Genomic DNA, 21982 nt, shown 5'->3' with positions numbered 1-21982 from the left:
AGCTTCTAGCGTCAGCAGTTTCTTCCTTTCGACTGAGATATGATAGTCCCTCGACTGCACGAACAGATTGTGCAGGTACTATCCCTCACACTTTCCATACGATCCTCGCGCAGGTATAGACGGTGACCCTGGTACACACACTTTCCAGAGTCAACTTATTGGAATATGTGGTTGCGTGCTTTAACACAGAGCCTTATGGAGCCGTAACTCTTTTATGCACATTTTCATTTATAGCGCTGAAACTCTTTTTTAGATTTTGTTAAAAAACTAGTATAATGTAAGCAAGAATATTTGGAAGAGGATTTTATAAATGTTTATAGCTCGAGCTTTATTATTTTTAAATATATACAAAGTACCCTGCTAAAATGAACTTTTACGCGCCGAGAGCGAGAAAGTCAAAGCACTGTTGAGACATGACAACTCTTCAGCAGCGTTGCCATATCCTTATGCCCTCGCGCGGCAACTTGTGTGCGTGTACAAAACGCATGTTTGCAAAGATAGACACTACTCACTGCTAAAAGATGGGACTTAGGAAGAAGAGTGGGGATTGCGCCAAGAAATCAGATTGCTTAACACTCAGTGTTCTGTACTTTTAAAGAGTATTGTAACCACACCCCTCACTTTTAATATTTCACGCAGAGATGACATTTGGGTTTTGTAGGTGAAGACGAAGGCTAGTAGTAGTATACGCAACTGACTGCATACAACTACTTATTCTACACACCTTCTAGTGTCAGCTGTTTTTCGACTAAGATAACGTCCATACATATCCGTTCCTGAGTTATGGTGGGGATCAAAATTTGAGAAAGAAAATAATAATTTTTTAATTAGACGTTTTAATAAATCCAGAATGTCACGGGCAATCATACTCAAAATTTAATGAGTTCTAAGTACAAGCATAGTTGAAATGCATGCTAAATTTCAGCATACATCCATGCATACATTTCTTTTTGGCTCAGAAACATCGAAAACATCAAAATCTTTAATGCGGAAATTTGCATCGTTATAAAGCTTTCTCTCTGAGAAAGTGCAAGAAAATATCAAAAAGTATCAAACAGTATCAAACAAGTATAAAAGAAAGTATCAAAAAGTATAGATAAAGTAGCAAAAAAAGTAGCATATCAAGAGTATCGAAAAAAAGTATCAAAAAGTATCAAGAGTATTGAAAAAAAGTATCAAAAAGTATCAAGAGTATCGAAAATAAGTATCAAAATGTATCAAAAAGTATCAACAGATGTCAACAAGTAGTAGAAAAAGTTTCAAAGAAAAGTGACAAACGTGTATATGTTAAGTGGTTAGGCTTTAGTGATGAGCATAATAGTTGGATAAGTATATTAACATTCACATGCATAAAAAAGGATTAGGTTTTAGTAAATAAAAGAAAACAAATGTATTATGTCCATTAAATTGAAATTTATTTGTGTATTATTGTTCTGTACATGATGATAAAAAATACTGTCTACTGCATACTCCATTTTTCGGTACAACTTAGACGAGCTTCTTGATATCTCCACTGATAGGATTATACTGAACGACACGATCGTGTAAGATTAGGCAGTATGCTGAAGTATTAGTAGGAAAATCTTTTTTAGCCTCAAACTCCAGACGTACATCGACAGGAGCGCTCTTGATAGATTCATTTTGACGTGAACAGTCAATAACTGTGAGTGGTGCTAAGTTGAGAAACAAAGACTTTGTCAGCAGCGGTTGCGGATCTTTCCCATAGTAAGATTTTTGAAAATTAGCATACATATCGTAGAGAATGGCAAACTGATTTTTAGATATGTCGAGATTCATATTGTTGTATGGATAATATTGTGAATTCAAGTAAAGTTTCACATTACTAAACTCACAATAATCAAATCGACTGGCGTTTGCAGTTCTCGATGATTTTCTCTTTGTTTGTAGTCCAAGAATCACAAAACGAGGTTACCTTCCTGGATTATTACGTTCAAGTCGCTTCTCGATCTTGTGAGAATAAGCTCATGCTTCATATTAACTATAATCTTTTTATAGTCTTCTGCAAAACCCAAGATCATATTCAGTAGAATGGCAACGTCAAAATTTCCCTTGTTATCTACGACCGATTTGATATCATCTTGAATAGCAAGCCAGCCTGCATTCTCCAGCATATCATTCTAATTCAAATTAAATGAAATCAATCCTTTCATAATACTGCTCAGACCAACATTTTTACTTTTATCTATCTCCACAGCATTAATCTCATAACGAATTTCATCAAACAGATGACAAATGGCATTGTTGACAAATTTAGTTTTAGCAAGTGCTGCTGATCCACTTTTTACTTGCAATTTTCCACATATGTGGATAGAGCCGCGCGATGGTAAGAGACATAGATCTTGATGTTGGATAGAAATACGAATTTCATCGCTGTTGTCAAAGCTTAATGATGAGTATGGTTGATGTGCGTGTACTTCGTAATGAGCAATAGACTGATCGAATACGACACCTGATTGAATGCTTAGAATTTCGTCCATTTTTCTGGAAGCAGCAAAGAATTACACATGTGAATTTTTTCCACGAACTTTTAGACCTAGACTTTTCAGAAACTGAATGCTCTTCCGTGTTAACGGTTTGAGTTTCTTCGGTCGACTGATGACTGGTTGACATGATGGCTGACTTATATATGATCCAGAATTGTAAACGATACCCATTATACAGATTTGATGTGGAGTCTAATAGTGATTTCCTCTCCTCGAAAATTTACCAAATTTCCATCCTGATCGACGATTCGAAGTTGTAGATGATCTATGTACTTGACACTGAGCGGTCGATATATGACGCGTGACGGAACTTCTATGATTTTATATCCCGGAGGCACTCTAAGAAAGAACTCATGGATTGTATGAACTTTTTTATTATTGATATAAGCACCTCCAGTAATATTGCACTCAACTCTAAGTGCATTGATTCTCAATATTTTCACTGGTAAATCAGAGCCGTGTTGAATGTTCTTTTTGAGAATGCGAGGAGCAAAGCCAAGGAGACGGCCTATGGAATCGTGAGGTGTGAGATCTATCGGATGACCAGAGAATTTCACTTCTAAGAGTATTGTTGTTAGCTTTCACAGAAAATTCAATTCCTTTGGATTTCAATGTTACTTGTAAAAATTGATTAGTAGCATCAATCTCATAACTGCCAGTAGGAATACTAATAACAGTATCTCCGTTTAAATGCAGTTTATTATTTGGATAGTCAACATTGGGAATAGAGTTAAATGATAAAAGTTCAACTAAACCCCAGACAAAATTTTGTCCCCAGATGAATTTCCTGAGAGACTTAGAGAGTGAAGCTGTCTTCCATTACTGATCGGAAGATAATGACTCCATTTGTCTGTGAGCACCTCTTTTATAGTCTTCCAGCTAAGAAATAAAGACAAAGATGGCCACATATAAATGAGTCAAAGTTTTGATGTCTTTTATAGTTGTATTTCACTTCCTTCGCGTTAAAATACAACATAAGATCTTTGGGAGGTTTGAGATCGCCGAAACTATCAAAATAAATCACTTCAGGACCACGTTTGCAAGTAAACCCAGTGAGTCCCTCTATTTTGAAATTCATCCAAGATTACCACTGCTGATTCATTATGCAATGGGCCATCAGGAGGTAGATTATTTCTCACGAAAACACCACGGAAATCTGAGATCATATGAGCATATTTCTTTAGATCGTAGTCAGTCAGTGCACGATTTGGCAAAGTTAAATCGAAGTTTTTTTTCCTACAGATTTGATGACCACGACCTATATGAGGTTTCATAAATAATCCCATTCCACTTTTATAGGGCTTGAGGTAGAGACGTTTGCCTAAAGCAATAGCTTCCATGGCCTTATTATGCCTCTTACTTTCTTCATGATTTTTCTGCGCAGCTTTAGCATGATTAACTGCTTTAGCTATTCCAGCAGCACCTCCTGCTAGAGCACCGGTGGCACTTAGTCCTGCGAACATTGGAATGAGAAAAGGAAGAACTCCACCAATTTTTGATGGAAGCGGCAGAACACGTGGAATGATAACTTTTTTCTTTCCACCTACACTTTTAACAGCTTGCCGTGCACCCTTGAAGGCTGATTGAATAACCTTGCGAGAATGTTTACTTACTGTCATTGATTTTTTAGCTACAGACACTAACTTATTAAATTTCAGTTCCATTCCAGTTTTTCCTTTTAATTTCATAGCATTGCTAACAGCAAAAGCAAAAGCTTTTTCACCAAGACTAGCATCCTTGGCTCTGACACGTTGCATAGCTTCCTCAGCAAGCTTCTTGTCAGCAGCTTTACGATCTCCGTTTTTATCGGAGTAAGCTATGTCATGTTTTTTACATGCCTGATCAAGCGGATTAATGCCAGGATCTCCTCTTTTCATTCGCCTTTTCAATTTGGTTCCGGGACAGCAGTATTGATATCCAAGAAGATGCATTTCAACAGGTAAGTTATTGATAACTTTATCAAGCAATCCATAATCTTTCAGCTGTTTCTGAGATTTGTGTATGATCATCTCTCTTCGAGCGTTGATTCACAACTGACGTTCAAATTTCGATTTTGGAAAAGAGAAGAGAAAAAAGCGTCATGGGGAATTACTACCAGATAGTATACGGGCAGTTTTCTGCGGGCCATCGAACTGTGGAAAAACAAATAGTTTATTGGCTTTAATAACACATTACAATGGTCTTAGGTTTGAAAATTTGTATGTATACTCTAAATCCCTGAATCAGCCAAAGTATCAATTTCTCAAAAATGTCCTGGATCCGATTAAAGGAGCATCATATCTTCCGTTCAGTGAGCATGAATCTGTATTATCTCCGGATGAAGCCCTTCCAAATTCAATTATGATTTTTGATGATGTGGCATGTCAGAAGCAGAATAACGTCAGAGCATTCTTCTGTATGGGGAGGCATAAAAGTTTAGATAGTTTCTATCTATGTCAATCTTATGCTCATATAGGAAAACATCTGATTAGGGATAATGTCAATTTGTTAGTAATTTATCGACAAGATGATGTAAATCTTAAACATATCTATGAAGATCATCTGAACACCGATTGAACTTTTAATGAATTTCGGAATCTTTATTCAGAATGATGGAAGAATATCGATGAATGAGGGTAGATACAGAAAAGGATTTGACTGTTTTGCAATAAAAAAGGAATTATGAGTCTCAAACTTGCAGTTCAGTTGTAGACATCACCACGTCAGCATGTCAGACTTCAAGAAAAAGAAGAATGTTCTTAGTGAGCTCTTGCGAGCTCGTGAGGCTATTAAAAAAAAAATACACTTTATTAAAACAGGAGAAAGATGATTTTGAAAAAGCCATCGGTGATACTCTAAAACCAGTCATTACACCAGTTCAAAAACTTGTTGAGATGAAAAGTGAAAGCCTACTACAGCAATAATCTAATCACATTTTGGATAAAAACAGCAGCAGGAAGAAAATGAAAAAACGAATGAAAATCGATCGATCACGTTTGCTCAACGATCAAAATAATAATAATAATAAATCAAGTTTATTGGATTATACTGTTTATGATTATCATGATGATGGTTATTATTATTATTATTTTTTAGCATTGCTAGATAAAACTCAGCAGCGAATTGAATTGTGTATCCAACAAAATGGTGGTGTCCTTGAGCACCTGCGTTGAATTTTGAGCAAAAGTGAGAGGCAAGGGGACACACTCTAATTAAGCACCCCGAAAAGTGAGAGGCAAGGGGACTCACTCTAATCAAGCACCCCGAAAAGTGAGAAGCAAGGGAACTCACTCTAATCAAGCACCCCGAAAAGTTAGAGGCAAGGGGACTCACTCTAATCAAGCACCCCAAAGGGAACACAATCCTATTACGTCCACGTCGTTGTTCCTGGGTAACGCTAAAGTTAGGATATAAATATGGACTTCACATAACATTTGATATTGCATTTTTGCACTTTTAACCTTACAAAATGGCTTTAAAGTCAGCAAAGCATAATCACATTTTAAGTCAATTATTCTCTTAATGTTTATTACAATAACAAAATGATAATTCTACGAAAAAATTGAAAGGAAAACAATCTTAGGCTGATACTTCTTATTTGACCTTGAATTGACCTTCTCAAGGTCACTAAGGCAAACTTGGAATGTCATTTCCGACGTAATTTTTTCCGCTGCTGCGTATTCCGAGGTCAAAAATAGGGGTTCCCGTTAAAAAAATACAATGACCTTCAAATGACCTTGAAAATCGAGTTCAAGGTCAAAGGTGTTGGTGTCATTAGATGGCCCCTTTTGCTCCCTTCAACTTTTGTCAAGGTCATCTTTCGACATCAGTAAAATAAAACCAGACAAACAGCTGTTTAGCAGATTTGTTGTTATTTGACCTTGAATTGACCTTCTCAAGGTCACCAAAGCAAACTTAAAATATCCTTTGCGACGTAATTTTTTCCGCTCTATCCGATTCCAAGATCTAAAATAGAGGTTCCTATTTAAAAAAATCACAATTACCCTCAAATGACCTTGAAAATCGAGTTCAAGGTCATAGGTGTTTGTGTCATTCGATGGCCCCCTTTACCCCCATCAACTTTTGTTAAGGTCATTTTTCGTTAAAATTAGTTTTTCCATGGTTTTTTGTCGTGGTCGGATTCAAATGAAACACCCTGTGTGTGTATATATATATATATATATATATCCTATAACGGTGTGCTGGGTGCAGTTGTTCGTGTCGCCGAATTTTCTCTCTCTCTCTCCCTCTCTCTCCGCCTCTCTCGTGTCGTCCAGCGGCTCTCCCCGCCTTGCCAGCGCTGGTACCTGTAACAGTGTGAATTTAGTACAAGTCTTTCTTCTCGCGGCATGCTGAGCTTATGAAGTGCTAATATCGCCCGTCATACACCCCCCCTCCAGACGCTGGGTAACCGCCAGGTGTACCAGCTCTCACTCTATAAAACTCGCCAGCATGCAATAAAAAGGTTAGTAAGGAAGGGTAAATAAATCAACATTGAGAGACGGAAAAATTTTTGATGAGGCTTATTTATTGAAGGAAACTGTATTTAGAGAGAATGAGAAGAAAGAAAAAAAAAGAATAAATAAATGAGGGAGTAGGAGAGAAAGGAAAAAAAATATATATATATAGAAGAAAAGAGGGAAGAGAAAAAAAAATTTTGCAGGGCCTTAGGCCCTTATTATAGGGTGTTTCTTCCCGCCGCTTGACGAGCGAGGCGCAGCAAATTCCCGTGGTTCCGGGCGTTCGGGCATTCTCTGCCCCTCTCCACACCTAGCATGCCGCAGATGTAGCACTGCGGTGCTTTTTCTCCTTTCAACAGCGCTAGGTTGAGCCTAGCGAGTCGCAGTTCTTCCAGGAGCTTGGGGGGAGGGTGACCGAGATGTCGCCGGTCCTCGTAGGCTTGGTTGAGCTCCTCAACCAAGCGGGTTCCTTCCTCGATGCGCTGTTGAAGTGCTTCCTTGGCCTCCTCGGCTGCGCGGCGCTTTTTCCTCCCCTCGACGTATTCTTGGCGGTGGCGTTTGACGTCGCGCTCATCCGCCACTAGCTTCGGGTAGTTACCCGCGAGCGCACGGCCATCCTCCCCGAACTTCTCCAGGAAGTTGTCGAGGGCCAAGAAGGCTTCCTCCTCGACTTTGAGGACTTCCCTCTTCAGCGCCCTGGCTTGCTCCAGCTGCTTCTTGGTGGCCTCCCAGGCCTCCTCGACTGTTCTCGTGGGCGCTGGTGCGTTGGAGCTGTGGTCGGTCGAGGGGGTCTTTGCCGTGGTGGAGGGCGTAGCGCTCGCCGACGTGGTGCTGTCAGGAGTCGGTGGTAGAGGCATATCCTCTATCTGAACCCAGCGGGTTCGGCCCCCCTCCATGACTCTGATCCAGCTGGGGTCTGACGCCATCATCTGCAAGGTCAATAAGAGGGAGTTCTAGGAAGTTTATGAGGGTCTTTTGGACCGAGTACGACGGGGGGACAGGACAGGAGGAGTCTCTCGCTTGTTCACGGAACCTTTTGGGCGACCTCGCTTTTTCATGGGTACTACTAACGGGGTTACCTCCTCATTCTCGATACTAGGAGGTGGTTCGCTAGTTTTCTTTCCGCGCGTGACTCTAGTTATCGCACGGTTAACAACGATGCGCGTCTTCCGCGGTCTACCTCGCTTACGTGGCGTTTCCACGTTTACAGACGTATTAGTCGAAGCCGGGGCAGCATCTTGTGGATTCGCAGTCGTCGTTGCGGTGTCTGTTGGTTCTTCGTCGCTCGATGGGTCTTCGTCGTCCTCATATTTCTTCAAATCGACTACATGTATCTTTTCGAACTTGTCACCTTTGTCGTTCTCGAGGGTGTACACATCTTGTCCAATTTTGGCCGTAATTCTGAATGGGCCAGCAAACTTCGGCGCGAGCTTCGCATTTATGCCTAATAGAGCGGACGAAAGAATGCGATTATGCTTCCAGACTAGGTCACCGACCTGATACTCGGATTGTCTGCGTCTCGCGTTATAGTAAGTTGCTTGTTTTTCAGAAGCTCTCTGTGCGTGTCTAGCTGTACGGACTTGCAGATCCAACAAACGTTGCATTCTATCTTCCCAGTCCTTGATGGCTTGTTCTTCTGCCTCTTCTTTCTTGAGAATCTCTTCTGCTCGGCGGCTGTTGTGGGGTGGCTCTAAGTGCCGTCCAAAATTTAGAAAGGCCGGACTAACACCTGTGGTCTCTTGGATAGCCGTGTTGTATGCAAACATTAGTTGGGGAATGTGTTTGTCCCAGGACCTGTGTTCACCTTCGATAAACGTCGTAATCATTGTCTTGAAAGTGCGATTGACACGTTCTACCGGGTTGGCTTGAGCGTGATACGGTGGGATAGTTCGATGTTGTATCCTCAGTTCTTTAAGAAATTGGGCTAACACTTTGTTTCGAAATTCCGTCCCGTTGTCAGATAAAAATGCCTCGGGCACTCCGAAGCGTAGAATAACACGTTCATTTAGGTTTTTCCGGATTGTTTTTCCATCCGCCTTGCGAATTGGGATGACTTCGATCCACTTCGTGAAAACATCTAATAAGATGAGGATGTATTGGTAACCTTGAGTCGACCGAGGGAACGGACCCATAATGTCAGCGGCGACAATTTCCCAGGGTCCAGGGACTCTTCTCTGACCCATTAAACCAGCGGGTAACGCTTGTTTAATGGGTTCTACCTTGCACTGCTGGCAGACCGTGCAAGTACGAACGAAGTTACTTACATCTCTATACATTCCTTTCCAGTAGAAGTATCGTGCGATTCGCTCGTAAGTCTTGCGGCGGCCCAAGTGACCAGCTGTGGGCTCGCAGTGCGATTCCCGCATCGCTTCTACGGTCTTCTCTGGTGGCAAAACCATTTTCCATTCGTCCTGTTCGTCTAGGATATCGTCTAAGAGAGGATCAGGACGTAGATGATACAGTCTGCCCTCCGAAATCTTCCAGTTTGGATGATCGGTTGGGTTTTCCCTTACCTTGGCACACATGTCAGTATACCATGGGTCGTCTGTAAATTTTCCTCCTATACCGAGTGTGGCTAAGGGCGTATTCTCGTCTTCATCCTCGTACATTCGGGATAAGGCGTCTGGTACGCAATGTAATGAGCCCTTTCGATGGATAATCTCGAAATCATAGGCTTGCAATTCGAGAGCCCACCTAGCTAATCGACCGTTGGGGTTACGCATATTACACAGCCACTTCAGACTACTGTGGTCGGTAATAACTTGGAAGTGATAACCCTCAACATAGGCTCTAAATTTGCGTATCGCCCACAATACAGCCAAACATTCGCGTTCAGTGACAGAGTAATTTCTCTCGGCTTTTGACAGGGTGCGGCTCGCAAAGCTTAACACGCGTTCTTCGCCATCATGGACTTGAGTCAACACTGCACCCAGGCCGGTGTCACTAGCATCCGTCTGAATCGTGAACGTTTCGTCGAATGATGGACTATGTAGGATTGGAGCCGAAGCTATCAGCGTTTTAATTTGTAGGAACGCTTCTTGCTGCGATTCGCCCCAGTTATATCTCACGTCTTTCCTGGTTAACTGACAAGGAAAGGTACCCAACCCGAACTCACCGATTTTGATGATTTTCATATATGTTGTAGAACATAAAAAAATAAGAGACACGTATTTCTTTTTATCGGCTAATTTTCACTTTTAAGGGGTAAAAACCTCCCCTAAAGTTAACCCCCAAAAAGCGTTTTTTTTAAATATCTCGGCTTAAAATTAATATTTTTCAATAAAACAAATTGGAGGTTATTTCTTACAAAAAGAGCAACTATTTCATGGTGATTTGAAGAGTAAGGGTAGCATCCCCTATTTTTTAGGGGTTGAAAACATATATTTTTTGGCATAATTTTATAATAAAAATGTTTAAACCGACTAAAAAAAATTGGAAAAAATGTTTAAACATCCTTAATAACAAAATTTAGTTGACGTCTTTCGGTGTTTTCATAAATATTACCCCTAAGGGGGTAAACCACCCCTAACACAAAATAACTGTAAATATGTAATTCAATACATAATATTTCGTAGAAAGTTTGTATATAGAGGTTTTCGAGGTCGCTGATTACAAATCTGTTATCAGATTTTGAACATTCAAAATGGCGGAACCAATATGGCGGACGGAAATATCGAAAAAAAATTGTATATAATAAAAAAGTTTTAAACGACTAAAAAAATTGGAAAAAATTTGTAAACATCTATAATAAACAAATTAAGTTTTTCGATTTTTTCATAGATACTACCCTTTAGGGGGTAAACCACCCCTAACACAAAATAACTATAAGTATACTTCAATCCATAATATTTTGTAGAAGGTTTGTATATAAGGGTTTTCGAGATCGCTCTTTGCAAATCTGATATCAGATTTTGAAAATTCAAAATGGCGGAACCAATGTGGTGGACGAAAATGTCGAAAAAAAATTTTAACTTTCATAAAAACTTGTTATAAATGTGTGATCTTTATAGCCTGTACATGTGAACTAAAGAGCCTTAAACCCTAAACCCCTAAAGAACAAATAGGCTAAATGGTTGTGCTTTTTAACCAAACCACCTCAAATTCCTAAATTTGTAAACAAGAAAATTCTGTGTGTGAAGCAGTTTTATAATTTCCGTAGAAATTGTTATCAGAATGTTATTGAAATTCCTTTATTGTAAATTCAACTTATAATGTATTTTTGTTTATAATATTAGAGTATAATAATAATCTACAATCTTTTATCTTTTGCCATAGTGCATTTTTTGTATTGAGCATAAAATATATTATTTTACGATGTTTTTACAATAATGGTAGTCCTCATAAAAGTGTTTAAAGCACAATGCTTTTTTGCACCAACCACATCGTACAATTGCAATGTTTGTGCACTCTTCTATTTCACAATGTGTTGCACAAGACTTTCCAAAACTGAAATCTATAGGATTATCAAATTTATCTGGTTTTTCATTGACGTAACCGCTTTTATACCAGGAATATTTAAACAAATCTATATATCTCGGTGAAGACAGTTGGTTGTGAACCAATGATTGAAGTTTAATTATATTATTTCTCACATGTAAATTCATATCATGATCCATTAACATTACATTATCAGAAAATGTTCGGACAAAGTTTTTCCAAATACGGAATCCATAGACATCAAGTGGTTGTATTTTTCCTGTGGTTCCAGTTGAAATTTTTTTTGTGTTAATAATTTTATTTTGTGGCATTGTTTCTTCTATAACTTTGTCACAATGACCACTCCAAGAATCAAGTAATAGTATTGAGTGATGGCCTACATAGGGATAAAATATTTTTTCCAACCAGATTTTGAAGTGATCTGCAATTAAATGACTTACTAATTAACTGATCAACGATATTGCAATGTAAAAATAGTTATTAGTTCCCTTACTTGTTGTTAATTTTCCAGATTTGGATGCTTCCACGTACATGTTTTCTGGTCTAAATATGTTTTGTTCTACAATAGGGCCAAACTTGCCACTTGGTTCCTTTAAAACAAGAAATAGCGGTGACAACAGTTGTCCAGTAGCTGATATTAGTGGCTGTATAGTATAACTATGCGTTGTTGCTGAAATTGACTGTACCAGACATTGCACTTGCTTTTCTCTTTCTACTGCTAATGTTCTTCCAGAATGCATTTCTAGCTGAAATCCGCTCTGATCTGTATTATACAAATTTTCGAGTCCAATCCTTGGTATACACGATTTAACGTCATCGATAAATGCTTCAGCTTTAGCCGTAAGTTCTGCACTACTTTCTAGTGTTTTTCTTGTTATGAACTTATTTATTTTCCTAGAAACTATTCGGTGTGCTTGCTTAAATTTGAGTAACCAATGTTTAGAAGCTTTGAATCAAATATCATCAAAACCAATTTCTTTTTTAGCTTGTAAGGCCCATCGAATTATATCTTCATCATGGATAATTGAACCACTGTCGATAGCTGCTTGAAAATTATCCAGGGTATACTGACAAATTTGTGCTACTTTTTCTCTATACGTGCCACCTTTATTAATTGAATGAGCCCAACGACGTAGCTGACTAATAGATGATACTTTTTTGAATCTGTTTTGCACTGTTTTGAGACTTAAATTTTGCTTCGTTTTGCTACTTCTCCAAAATTCTACAGCTCTTTTTTGTATTCAAAATCTAGTTCTTCATTATCTGCTGTACATTGATTTGTTGGTGCTATATCCGGATCAGGAAAATGATGTTGCACTTCATCTTCAATTATTTCCACATTATGGTCTTTATACTCTTCTTGAAAATCCAAAGAGTCATCAGTAATCATTTCTACATCGTTGAAATCATGTGTTGCATCTATTAAAATTTCTTTTATTTTTTCGGCCAACTCTGTTTCGTGATAATTCGTGACACTATCTGGTATGTTTAACGCTTGAAAGTATGCTAATAATAAGTTTAGAACGTTTAACGGATTAATTTTCATTTTTCAATCTAAAATGAAAACAAGCGGTAAAATTTATACAAGCTGTGTTTTTGCATGTAAGGCACGACTGCTACATTTCTACCAGAATAAAACGAGTGAATGTAAATTGAATCAAATCATTAATTTATGCATTGGAGAAGAATTCTCGTTCCACTTTGTGATGTTCGGAAAACTCTATTTTTGGTTTTATTCAACTTTTATTCACTTTGAAATTGAACAATGTAAATCTATATAAAATCACTAAAGAAAATTTTCTACAACTGTATGATACCACTGACAAACAAAAAGACGTACTATTCATACTTTCCGGCATCGAACTAGAATATCCACAAAACTCACTCACTGCCTAAAAAATAACACAGGCAGCTGAGGTAAACTCGATGAAAACAATCTAAAAAAAGAACATACTGATTCGCACATATTGTCAACAACTTTTATGAGTGAAAGACATTTATCTGTGGAATTATCATTGAATGTACGATAACATTCATTAAACTAATGAATGCATATAAAATTCCCTTTCAATAACAACGTGTTCTTTAATTGCAAATGAAGTTCGAGTATTAATATTCTTTTATGTATTTTTACCAATAACAAAAATTATCATAGTAATATAATAATAATAAGAAGAATAAGCATAATTGCAATAGCAATAATAACAGTAATACTGATAATAGCAATGATAATGAAAAATAATAATAATAATTAGAATAATATTTATTATTAAATTTAGATTTTTTGATAAATTCATTAAATCGTATCAAATAGTATTATTATGGAATTCCAGACTGTAAATATTTTACTATAGAAACAATAATCATTACTTCGAGAATTCATCTAAAAAACGTTTGGCTTACGAAATAATTGTAACAATGAAAAACTCCCAAGTTTGACAACATTAAATTTTATTACAAAACGCAAAAGAGTTTGATAAACTAATTTTATTATCCTATGTTTTTTCATTTGCAAAAAAGTGTGGACTTTTTGAATTTATAAAATTATATAATTATGCAATTTATGAAATACTTTATAATTTATGAAATTACTTTTGAAATTATGCTAATTTATAAAAGCAGAAAAATAAATAATCTTTGATTGAAACATAAAACGAGACGTTATTTGTTACATACGAAATGATAGAATAAAATATCGGTAATATGTCTATACTCGTGTCTACGGTAAAGCATAGGCCTTCGGCTTGTCTGGAGGTTAGGGGTTTGGAGTCGTTTGGTTAAAATGCACAACCATTTAGCCTATTTGTTCTTTAGGGGTTTAGGGTTTAAGGCTCTTTAGTTCACATGTACAGGCTACAAAGATCACACATTTGTAAACAAGTTTTTTTGAAAGTTAAAATTTTTTTTCGATATTTCCGTCCACCATATTGGATCCGCCATTTTGAATTTTCAAAATCTGATAACAGATTTGTAATCAGCGACCTCGAAAACCTCTATATACAAACTTTCTACGAAATATTATGTATTGAATTACATATTTACAGTTATTTTGTGTTAGGAGTGGTTTACCCCCTTAGGGGTAATATTTATGAAAACACCGAAAGACGTCAACTAAATTTTGTTATTAAGGATGTTTAAACATTTTTTCCAATTTTTTTTAGTCGGTTTAAACATTTTTATTATAAAATTATGCCAAAAAATATATGTTTTCAACCCCTAAAAAATAGGGGATGCTACCCTTACTCTTCAAATCACCATGAAATACTTGCTCTTTTTGTAAGAAATAACCTCCAATTTGTTTTATTGAAAAATATTAATTTTAAGCCGAGATATTTAAAAAAACGCTTTTTGGGGGTTAACTTTAGGGGAGGTTTTTACCCCTTAAAAGTGAAAATTAGCCGATAAAAAAAAATACGTGTCTCTTATTTTTTTATGTTCTACAACATATATGAAAATCATCAAAATCGGTGAGTTCGGGTTGGGTACCTTTCCTTGTGAGTGAGAGGATCGGCGAGTGTCGCAAAATTGTCCAGGAATTTCCTGTACCAAGAGACCATCCCTAGGAACCTGCGGAGTTGTTTTAGATTCTTGGGGGCCGGGTAGTCTAAAATTGGAGCAACCTTATCCGGATCGGGACGGAAGCCATCTCGATTTACCATCACCCCAAGGTACTTAACCTCGCTGCAACAGAATTTGCTTTTCTCCCAATTAATCGTGAGTCCAGCATCGCTGATCCGCTTGAGTACGACTTCTAACCAATGTAAATGGTCTTCGAACGTGTCGGTAGTGATAATAATATCATCCAGGTAAGAAAAAGCATGAGGTTCCAACTCAGACCCGATAATCTTATCGCTAAGCTGTTGGAACGTCGCAGGGCCACCAACCACGCCATAAGGAAGCCGGGTGAACTCAAAAAGTCCAAGTCCGGGCACCGTAAATGCTGTGAGGTGCATGTCTTCCTCCTTCATGGGGATCTGGTGGTAGGCACTACTCAAGTCGATCGTCGAGATGTAACGAGCATTCTGCAATTTGCTAAGGATGGAGTCCATGAATGGAAGCGGATACGCACTGGCCTTGGAAACGGCGTTGAGTTTACGGTAGTCTATGCAAAACCGGTAGGATCCATTGGCTTTTCGCACCATGACTACGGGGCTCGACCATTCGCTGTTCGACCGTCGAATTATTCCTGCTTCTAGCATTTCCAACACTTGCTTATGCATCTCCTCCTCAATCTTCTTCGACACGGGGTAGTACCTCTGCGTGATAGGTCGAGCGGAACCCACATCAATGGCGTGCATGATCAATGAAGTGCAGCCAAGTGGTTGTTCGTTCTCTGGTAGCCACCTATCCAGCAGTTCGTTTAAATGGTTACGCTGCCGCGGCGTAACATCAACTAGGCCAACGGCCGCCAGGGCATTACTCTCGCCGTCAGTGAGACTAGATAACTCCAGAGGGATAGTCTCCGACGTGCCCTCAATCTCTAGGACATTCTGACGAGGTCTAAGCGTGGCGCCAAATGCACGGATGAAATCCATCCCTAAAATGCAGGAGGAATCAAGTTCGCTCATGATCATGACTTTCCGTACTTTTCGACGACCCTGTACATCAAAGGGTAGGTCGACGTGACCATAAATCGGCACTAACTGGCCATTAGCGAGCTTCGCTCCTGGTCCTTTATGGGGCGTAATAGTTTGTCCACAGGCCGAGGCAATCTGAATGCCGACCGGGCCAATGGCGGTGCGTGCAGCTCCAGAGTCGAACAAAGAGCGGACTCTGAACCCTGCAATTCCAACCTGCATCCACCAGCGGCGGTGATCCTCTGGACTTGGATCATCGGCCTTCAACGGCATGAGTGCGTCCTCGCTCTTTAAATTGAGCGATTCGCTAGAGGCCGTTGTTGCCTCGGGAGAAGTGTTGGCCTGACTCACTTCTTCCCTTGGTCTTTTCCCGACTTCTGGGAGCATTCTGGGCACGAACTTTTTACGTGTTGTGGCCAACTGCAACCATAGCATTTAACGTGGGGCTTATATGGCCCACGAGCCTTCTGGTCTTTATTGTGGTCACTATCCGGTTTGCGTACCGTTCGTCTCGTTTTCTCCTCTACTACCTCTTCAACTGTCACGGTAGAGACACTTTCCGGCTTCGACTTCTTGCCGTTCTTCGGGTTATTTCTACCCGCTGTGATGGCTTTCGGCTGTAGTTGCGATGGTTGCTGCTGAAAGGCAGCAATGCCCGCAAGGCCTAATTGGGCTAGGGCCTCCTTTACTGCCGTCGCGACTAGCGTGCTCTGGATCGGGCTCGCTGGTTCGACGGGTTCTGTTACAGCGTTCATGCTAGGAGTTTTCGCAGTGGTGGCTGTCGGTGTAGCCGGCTTTTCCTTATAGGCGACATGCGGTAGCAGGCTACGTTCCGGTGGAGGTGGCGGCTTGTAGTTGTCTCGATCGTGAACCAACTTCTCGGCGTCCCTCGCTAACGTAACTAGGGCGTCTAAGTCTGTGACGTCTTTACGTGGTACAATCATCTTGATTTCTGGCAACATATTGTCATAAATCATCTTCAATTGTACGTCTACCGGTGGAGGTTCATCTAGCCTGCTGAGGATCGTCAGTACTGCGAAGATGTGTTCCCTCACTGACTCCTTTTTCCCTTGGGTACGCGCTTGGGCTTCGGCTAACAGCTGCATTTGGATGTCCTGATCGACTCCGTAACTTCGCCTTGCAGCTTTGCAGAAATCTGTCCATGTACACCAAGTGTGTCGCAGTTGTCTACACCAGATTAGTGCTGGCCCCGTTAACACGTGCAACATAGCATTCAGTGAATCGGTGTCGTCTAGATGAGATGACATTCTGCATTCGTTGACTCTCTGTAGGAACTCTTCGATGCAAGTGTCTTGGCTGCCATCAAACTTTATTTTCCATTCTCGGGCGATTTTTCCGATGTCTTTACGTGACTGTGATGTCCACGTAGGAGTGTGGGTGTGGTTGAACGGATTCGTTTGCGTGGCGTTAAATGGCCAAAAAGGATTCGTGCTATTAGCGTATGGTGTTTCCCCAGGCTTGAGGAATGGATTGTTATTACCAATCGGTGATCCGCCCCTCCCCTTAGACTCTTGATAGTCTGGAGTGTTACTCTGCCTTCTGAATGGATTTTGCCTGGTCTGATAGTTCTGTGTACCGTCTAAATTAATTATCCACGGGTTTTCGCTTGCGTATCGCGTACTATGCGCGTCAGGTTCAGGGTGTCGAATCTCTAGCGTCTCTTGAAATCGAACTTTCCTACTATCAGCTGGCGTCGTCGGAGTGTACGAATTACTGGATTCCGCCATGTCTAAAATAACTTGTTCCAGCTGTTCTAGTTGTTGTCGTAAAGCTTCCTTCTCTTTGACGTCTGCGATGCGCATTCTAATCAGTTGTTCGTTTTGTTGCCTGAGGTACTCTTCGTTTACCTGGGCATTGTTTGAGTACGTTACTTGCGTATTCGCTTGCCTTGTTCCTTGTGCTTGCGTTGTTATTGTGCTGGTACTTGTCGTTGCCGCTGTGCTGTTGCTAGTCGGCAACACACTTGTACCCGTTTGCGTTATGCTTGACATTTGTGGATTATTAATCTGAGGTTCGAACTCATCTATGAATGTCGAATTTGTGTCGAACACGTTTACTCTGCTTCCTCTGCGCTGTGCTATTATGCTATTCTTCAGCGACGTAGGTAACGTTTTATCTGTCTGTATTAATCTGTGGAGATCTGTGTCTCTTCTTGAACTAACTATAAATATTGGATCACTTGATTCTTGAAAATCTTCTGCAGTGTACGCGTCTCAGTCGCGTGTCGCCGAATTTTCTCTCTCTCTCCCTCTCTCTCCGCCTCTCTCGTGTCGTCCAGCGGCTCTCCCCGCCTTGCCAGCGCTGGTACCTGTAACAGTGTGAATTTAGTACAAGTCTTTCTTCTCGCGGCATGCTGAGCTTATGACGTGCTAATATCGCCCGTCATAATCCAATATATCCCTATATAAAAAAGTCATGATCGGATGAAGTGAAGCCAAGAATGCGTCAATATGATTGGCTCATGTAGTACGCATGCGTCAAAAGTATCGTTAGAATTTTTTGATTTGTTTTTGATTTCTAAAATTGATTCTAATATTAAAAATGTAATATAATACTATAATACACATCAAATTATAATTTGTGTATTTATAATATTCTATATTGTAAATATTACTATTGTTACAAAAAGAAACATAATGTGAACGTTGACACGAACTGAGTTGAGACATACTTAACCTTAAAATTTTAAAAGGAAGTTGGCGATGAAACCGCGGCAATTTTGAAATTTATATGAGCGCGAAATGAATCATATATTGTAAAGTTTGATATATTTCCGTGATAGAAAACAAATATTAAAAATATCAATCAAGCATTTATATTTCATTTAATAAGTTAATGAATTAATAGTCTACTACAGTGCGCGCAGCGCACTGCGCCAAGTCTAGTATAATTAAAAGTATAATGGATAGAAAAACCTTAATGATGATCTACCATGCATTCTTGCAGGGCCTAGTCAATTATAGAATAATTACCTGGGGTAGAGCATATAACAATTGTATGTTCTCGATACAAGGAGTACAAAAGAAGTTATAAAAAATTATTAACAGACATCACTTTGAAACACAAAATTTCCCACTAACAGTTAGGCAGTTGTCCCAAATTGAAGCAATAACATATCACTATGGGAAACTAAGGAAACTAAGGGATATTTATAGTAAAAATACGAAAACTATTAGGAAAAAGAGTATATCATTGCCAAAAATTAATAAATCTGTAAGTAAGAAAAGCAGCTAATACATGGCTGTGAAAATTTTCAATTTACTCTCTAATGATCTCAAAGAGTTAACAGTTAGAAAAGTAACTATAAAAAATAAATTAAAGGATTTCATAAGAAATTTAATAGTATGAAATGAATTATAGACACTAGTTTAACTTCTGTTATAAGTAAAAGAAAGAACAGTACGAAAAAATTAATTTTAGTTTTTAGTTTTTAAGCTATCTATATAATTATTGTGTCATACCTAGTAAAGGCAACTTGTTTGCCTCTATAGGAAGCCTTTAAAAGACTTATGTATATGGTCATAAATAAATAAATAAATTAATTAAAAACCACTGCGAATGCTTTAACACCCATTTTCTTCAATATTATGCAGTGCTTGAATATCAAAATTGTTTATTTATTTATTTATTTAACTCCAGAGTTAGTTTTTTCCTCTTATGCACAACATTTTCTCTGTTGAGTTGAGCCTAGCCGGACACGTAAGTCCAACCGCACAGGTTGGAACATTTCTTTGTGCTGCTTAGATGAGTCACATTTACAGTCTGATGTAAAAATTATTACTTTGTCCTTATACGGTGACTATAATTTGAGAAAAGACACTGAGTTTGTAAAAACCTGTTTCCTTCTTATTCCTCTGTCAAAGTAAAAAAAGGCCTTGTTTGATCCTAGATAGTTAATGTCGACATAGGTCATTCTATGGCTGGCTGATTCCGTGATTTTCTGTCTAGGTGCGGCAGCGGCTTCTCTATTTTTTGCTTTTTTGCTATTTTCTGCAGCCATTACATCTATTATGGAGAAGACCGTTTCAATTGGTTTATATTTTTGAATATTAGGATTTTTGATGTTTTCCAAGTCATTACATGTTCCTTTAATAAATTTAATGAAATTGATATTAGCCGTATTGTTTTTTGTTTTGAACACCCAGGTATTTATAATATCGTTTGTTATATCGTCTAAACTATCAATAATATTTAGATACGTATTATTAATTTTGTTGTAATTGTAGCTGGAGATACGACGATGTTTGCCTATATTGTAGGAATTACATTTGCCTTTTGCGCAAATGTAGGTTCTAGTATCTAAATATACATGTTTTTACTTTATAATTCTATAAAGCTGTTGTACTTTTTCGTTTGATAGATAGAATTATTTCTAATTAATTATATATACAAACAAGCCTAGGTAGAGGCCTTAATAGATTAAAATCCATTAAATAGAAGCTGAGATCCAAGCGATGCAGTTTTCAGTTATCTGGAATATACAGGGTAAGAAAAAAAAATGTTGAATCTTAGTAACTCTTTGAAACTAACTGGTTCCATAAACAGCCCAAGGAAATGGATCAAGATACTATATAATACTAGTTACTTTTTTCAGGTTTTGATGTTTTTTACTGGATCTGCCCCATGAAATGACTTAAAATTAAATTAATATATAGTTCTGATAACCTTCAACAACCATGTTTTTTTTTAGAAAAGTTTGATATTTAACTTTATGGTATATAATAAAAGAACAACAAACAATAAGATGAATTCTGTGGTAAAAAGATAGGTAATTTAATTTTCTTTTACGTACATATTAAGCAATTTACTTTCGTCAACTTTTTAAATAACTTTGTTACAAAAAACAGAAACCTTAAAACTGAAAAATGGCTATAAAAAATGCGTTATCAAAATGTAAAAACGGACTGTTTTCTAATTATGCTATAGTAATAAAAAAAAGAGAACTTCGAATTAAAATCTATACTGAGTAGAAGCTGAGATACAGATGCATACAAACAAATACACACACACACATACACATACATCCATACGAACATTTTCCAAAAACATTATTTTTCGATTAAAAATGCATCAAAAAACACTTTCTACATGTTTTTACACAAACTTCAGAAAGTACTATTACAAAGATTCCTTAGGTAGGAAGCAAAAATATATTATATTACTTATTATATAATTATATAAATGTTATAAATTGTGAAAATTTGTATGATTAATAAAATGTATCAAACCTTACATGTTTTATAGCTTGTGACATATTAATAAGGTTTTTTAGATATTCTGTTGAAAAAACTTATTTTTTTAAAGATATACAAGACACAAAGTACTTATATGATCTGTTATAAACCGCTATATTAAATAAAAGAATATGAAACTTTTACCGCTTGGTACTTGTACTTTCTTTTAAATACAAACCAAAGGCAGTAATTATTTTATTTTTGTGTAAAGTGTAAAGATTATTTTATTTATGTTTTGTGCAGGGAGTAAGAAAGAAGAAGGTCAATCTCAATATTTTCGATACAGTACCCGTACAGTACCACTTTCCTAAGGCTCTTTCCACAATTGAGTAACTGTTGCTTGTAACTGCAACGAATATGGCGATTTTGCTATTGCTGCCAACCTGAAGTGTATGAAGTTCGGTAATCTTCGTTGCAGTTACAAGCATCGGTTACTCAATTGTGGAAAGCGCGGCCTTACTTTCCGATTCAACTAGCTTTTAAAGTGGATCAACGATTGGTCTAAAAGTTTCTTTAACAGTTTTTTCGTAATTTTCCTTTCCAAATTTCAGTAAGTTGTATTTACGCTTGACAGCGTTTCGAGCTTTGATCAACTGATGAAGTACGTTTTTCTCTTGATGAAAATCAGACATGCTTAGCACTTTCGCATTCAATTATGTCAGACTAAGTATGTCGTACTAAGCACGAGCTTATATTTATAGCAAACTTATCGAATACTTTTCGATATTATCGTCCAGCATTGATTGGACTATCTTTGTCAATCATGGGAA

At 38.0% G+C, this 21982-nt stretch overlaps 1 protein-coding gene across 1 annotated transcript in view; it reads right to left on the bottom strand.

Annotated features, from left to right (window-relative positions):
• The window catches only part of Ndufa5 (NADH dehydrogenase (ubiquinone) 1 alpha subcomplex, 5, 13kDa), a 120941-nt gene extending 99449 nt beyond the window's left edge, over positions 1-21492 (bottom strand). Inside the window, exon 1 of the mRNA NM_001172353.1 lies at positions 21212-21492. Coding sequence (NP_001165824.1) covers positions 21212-21232 — 21 coding nt within the window. The 5' untranslated portion in view covers positions 21233-21492. The remainder of the gene's footprint in view (positions 1-21211) is intronic.
• Between the last annotated feature and the right edge of the window lie 490 nt (positions 21493-21982).

This window comes from Nasonia vitripennis, assembly GCF_009193385.2.
Source record: "Nasonia vitripennis strain AsymCx chromosome 2 unlocalized genomic scaffold, Nvit_psr_1.1 chr2_random0002, whole genome shotgun sequence".
In the NCBI taxonomy this organism is placed as follows: domain Eukaryota; kingdom Metazoa; phylum Arthropoda; class Insecta; order Hymenoptera; family Pteromalidae; genus Nasonia; species Nasonia vitripennis.
This window is presented reverse-complemented; position numbering and strand designations above follow the sequence as displayed.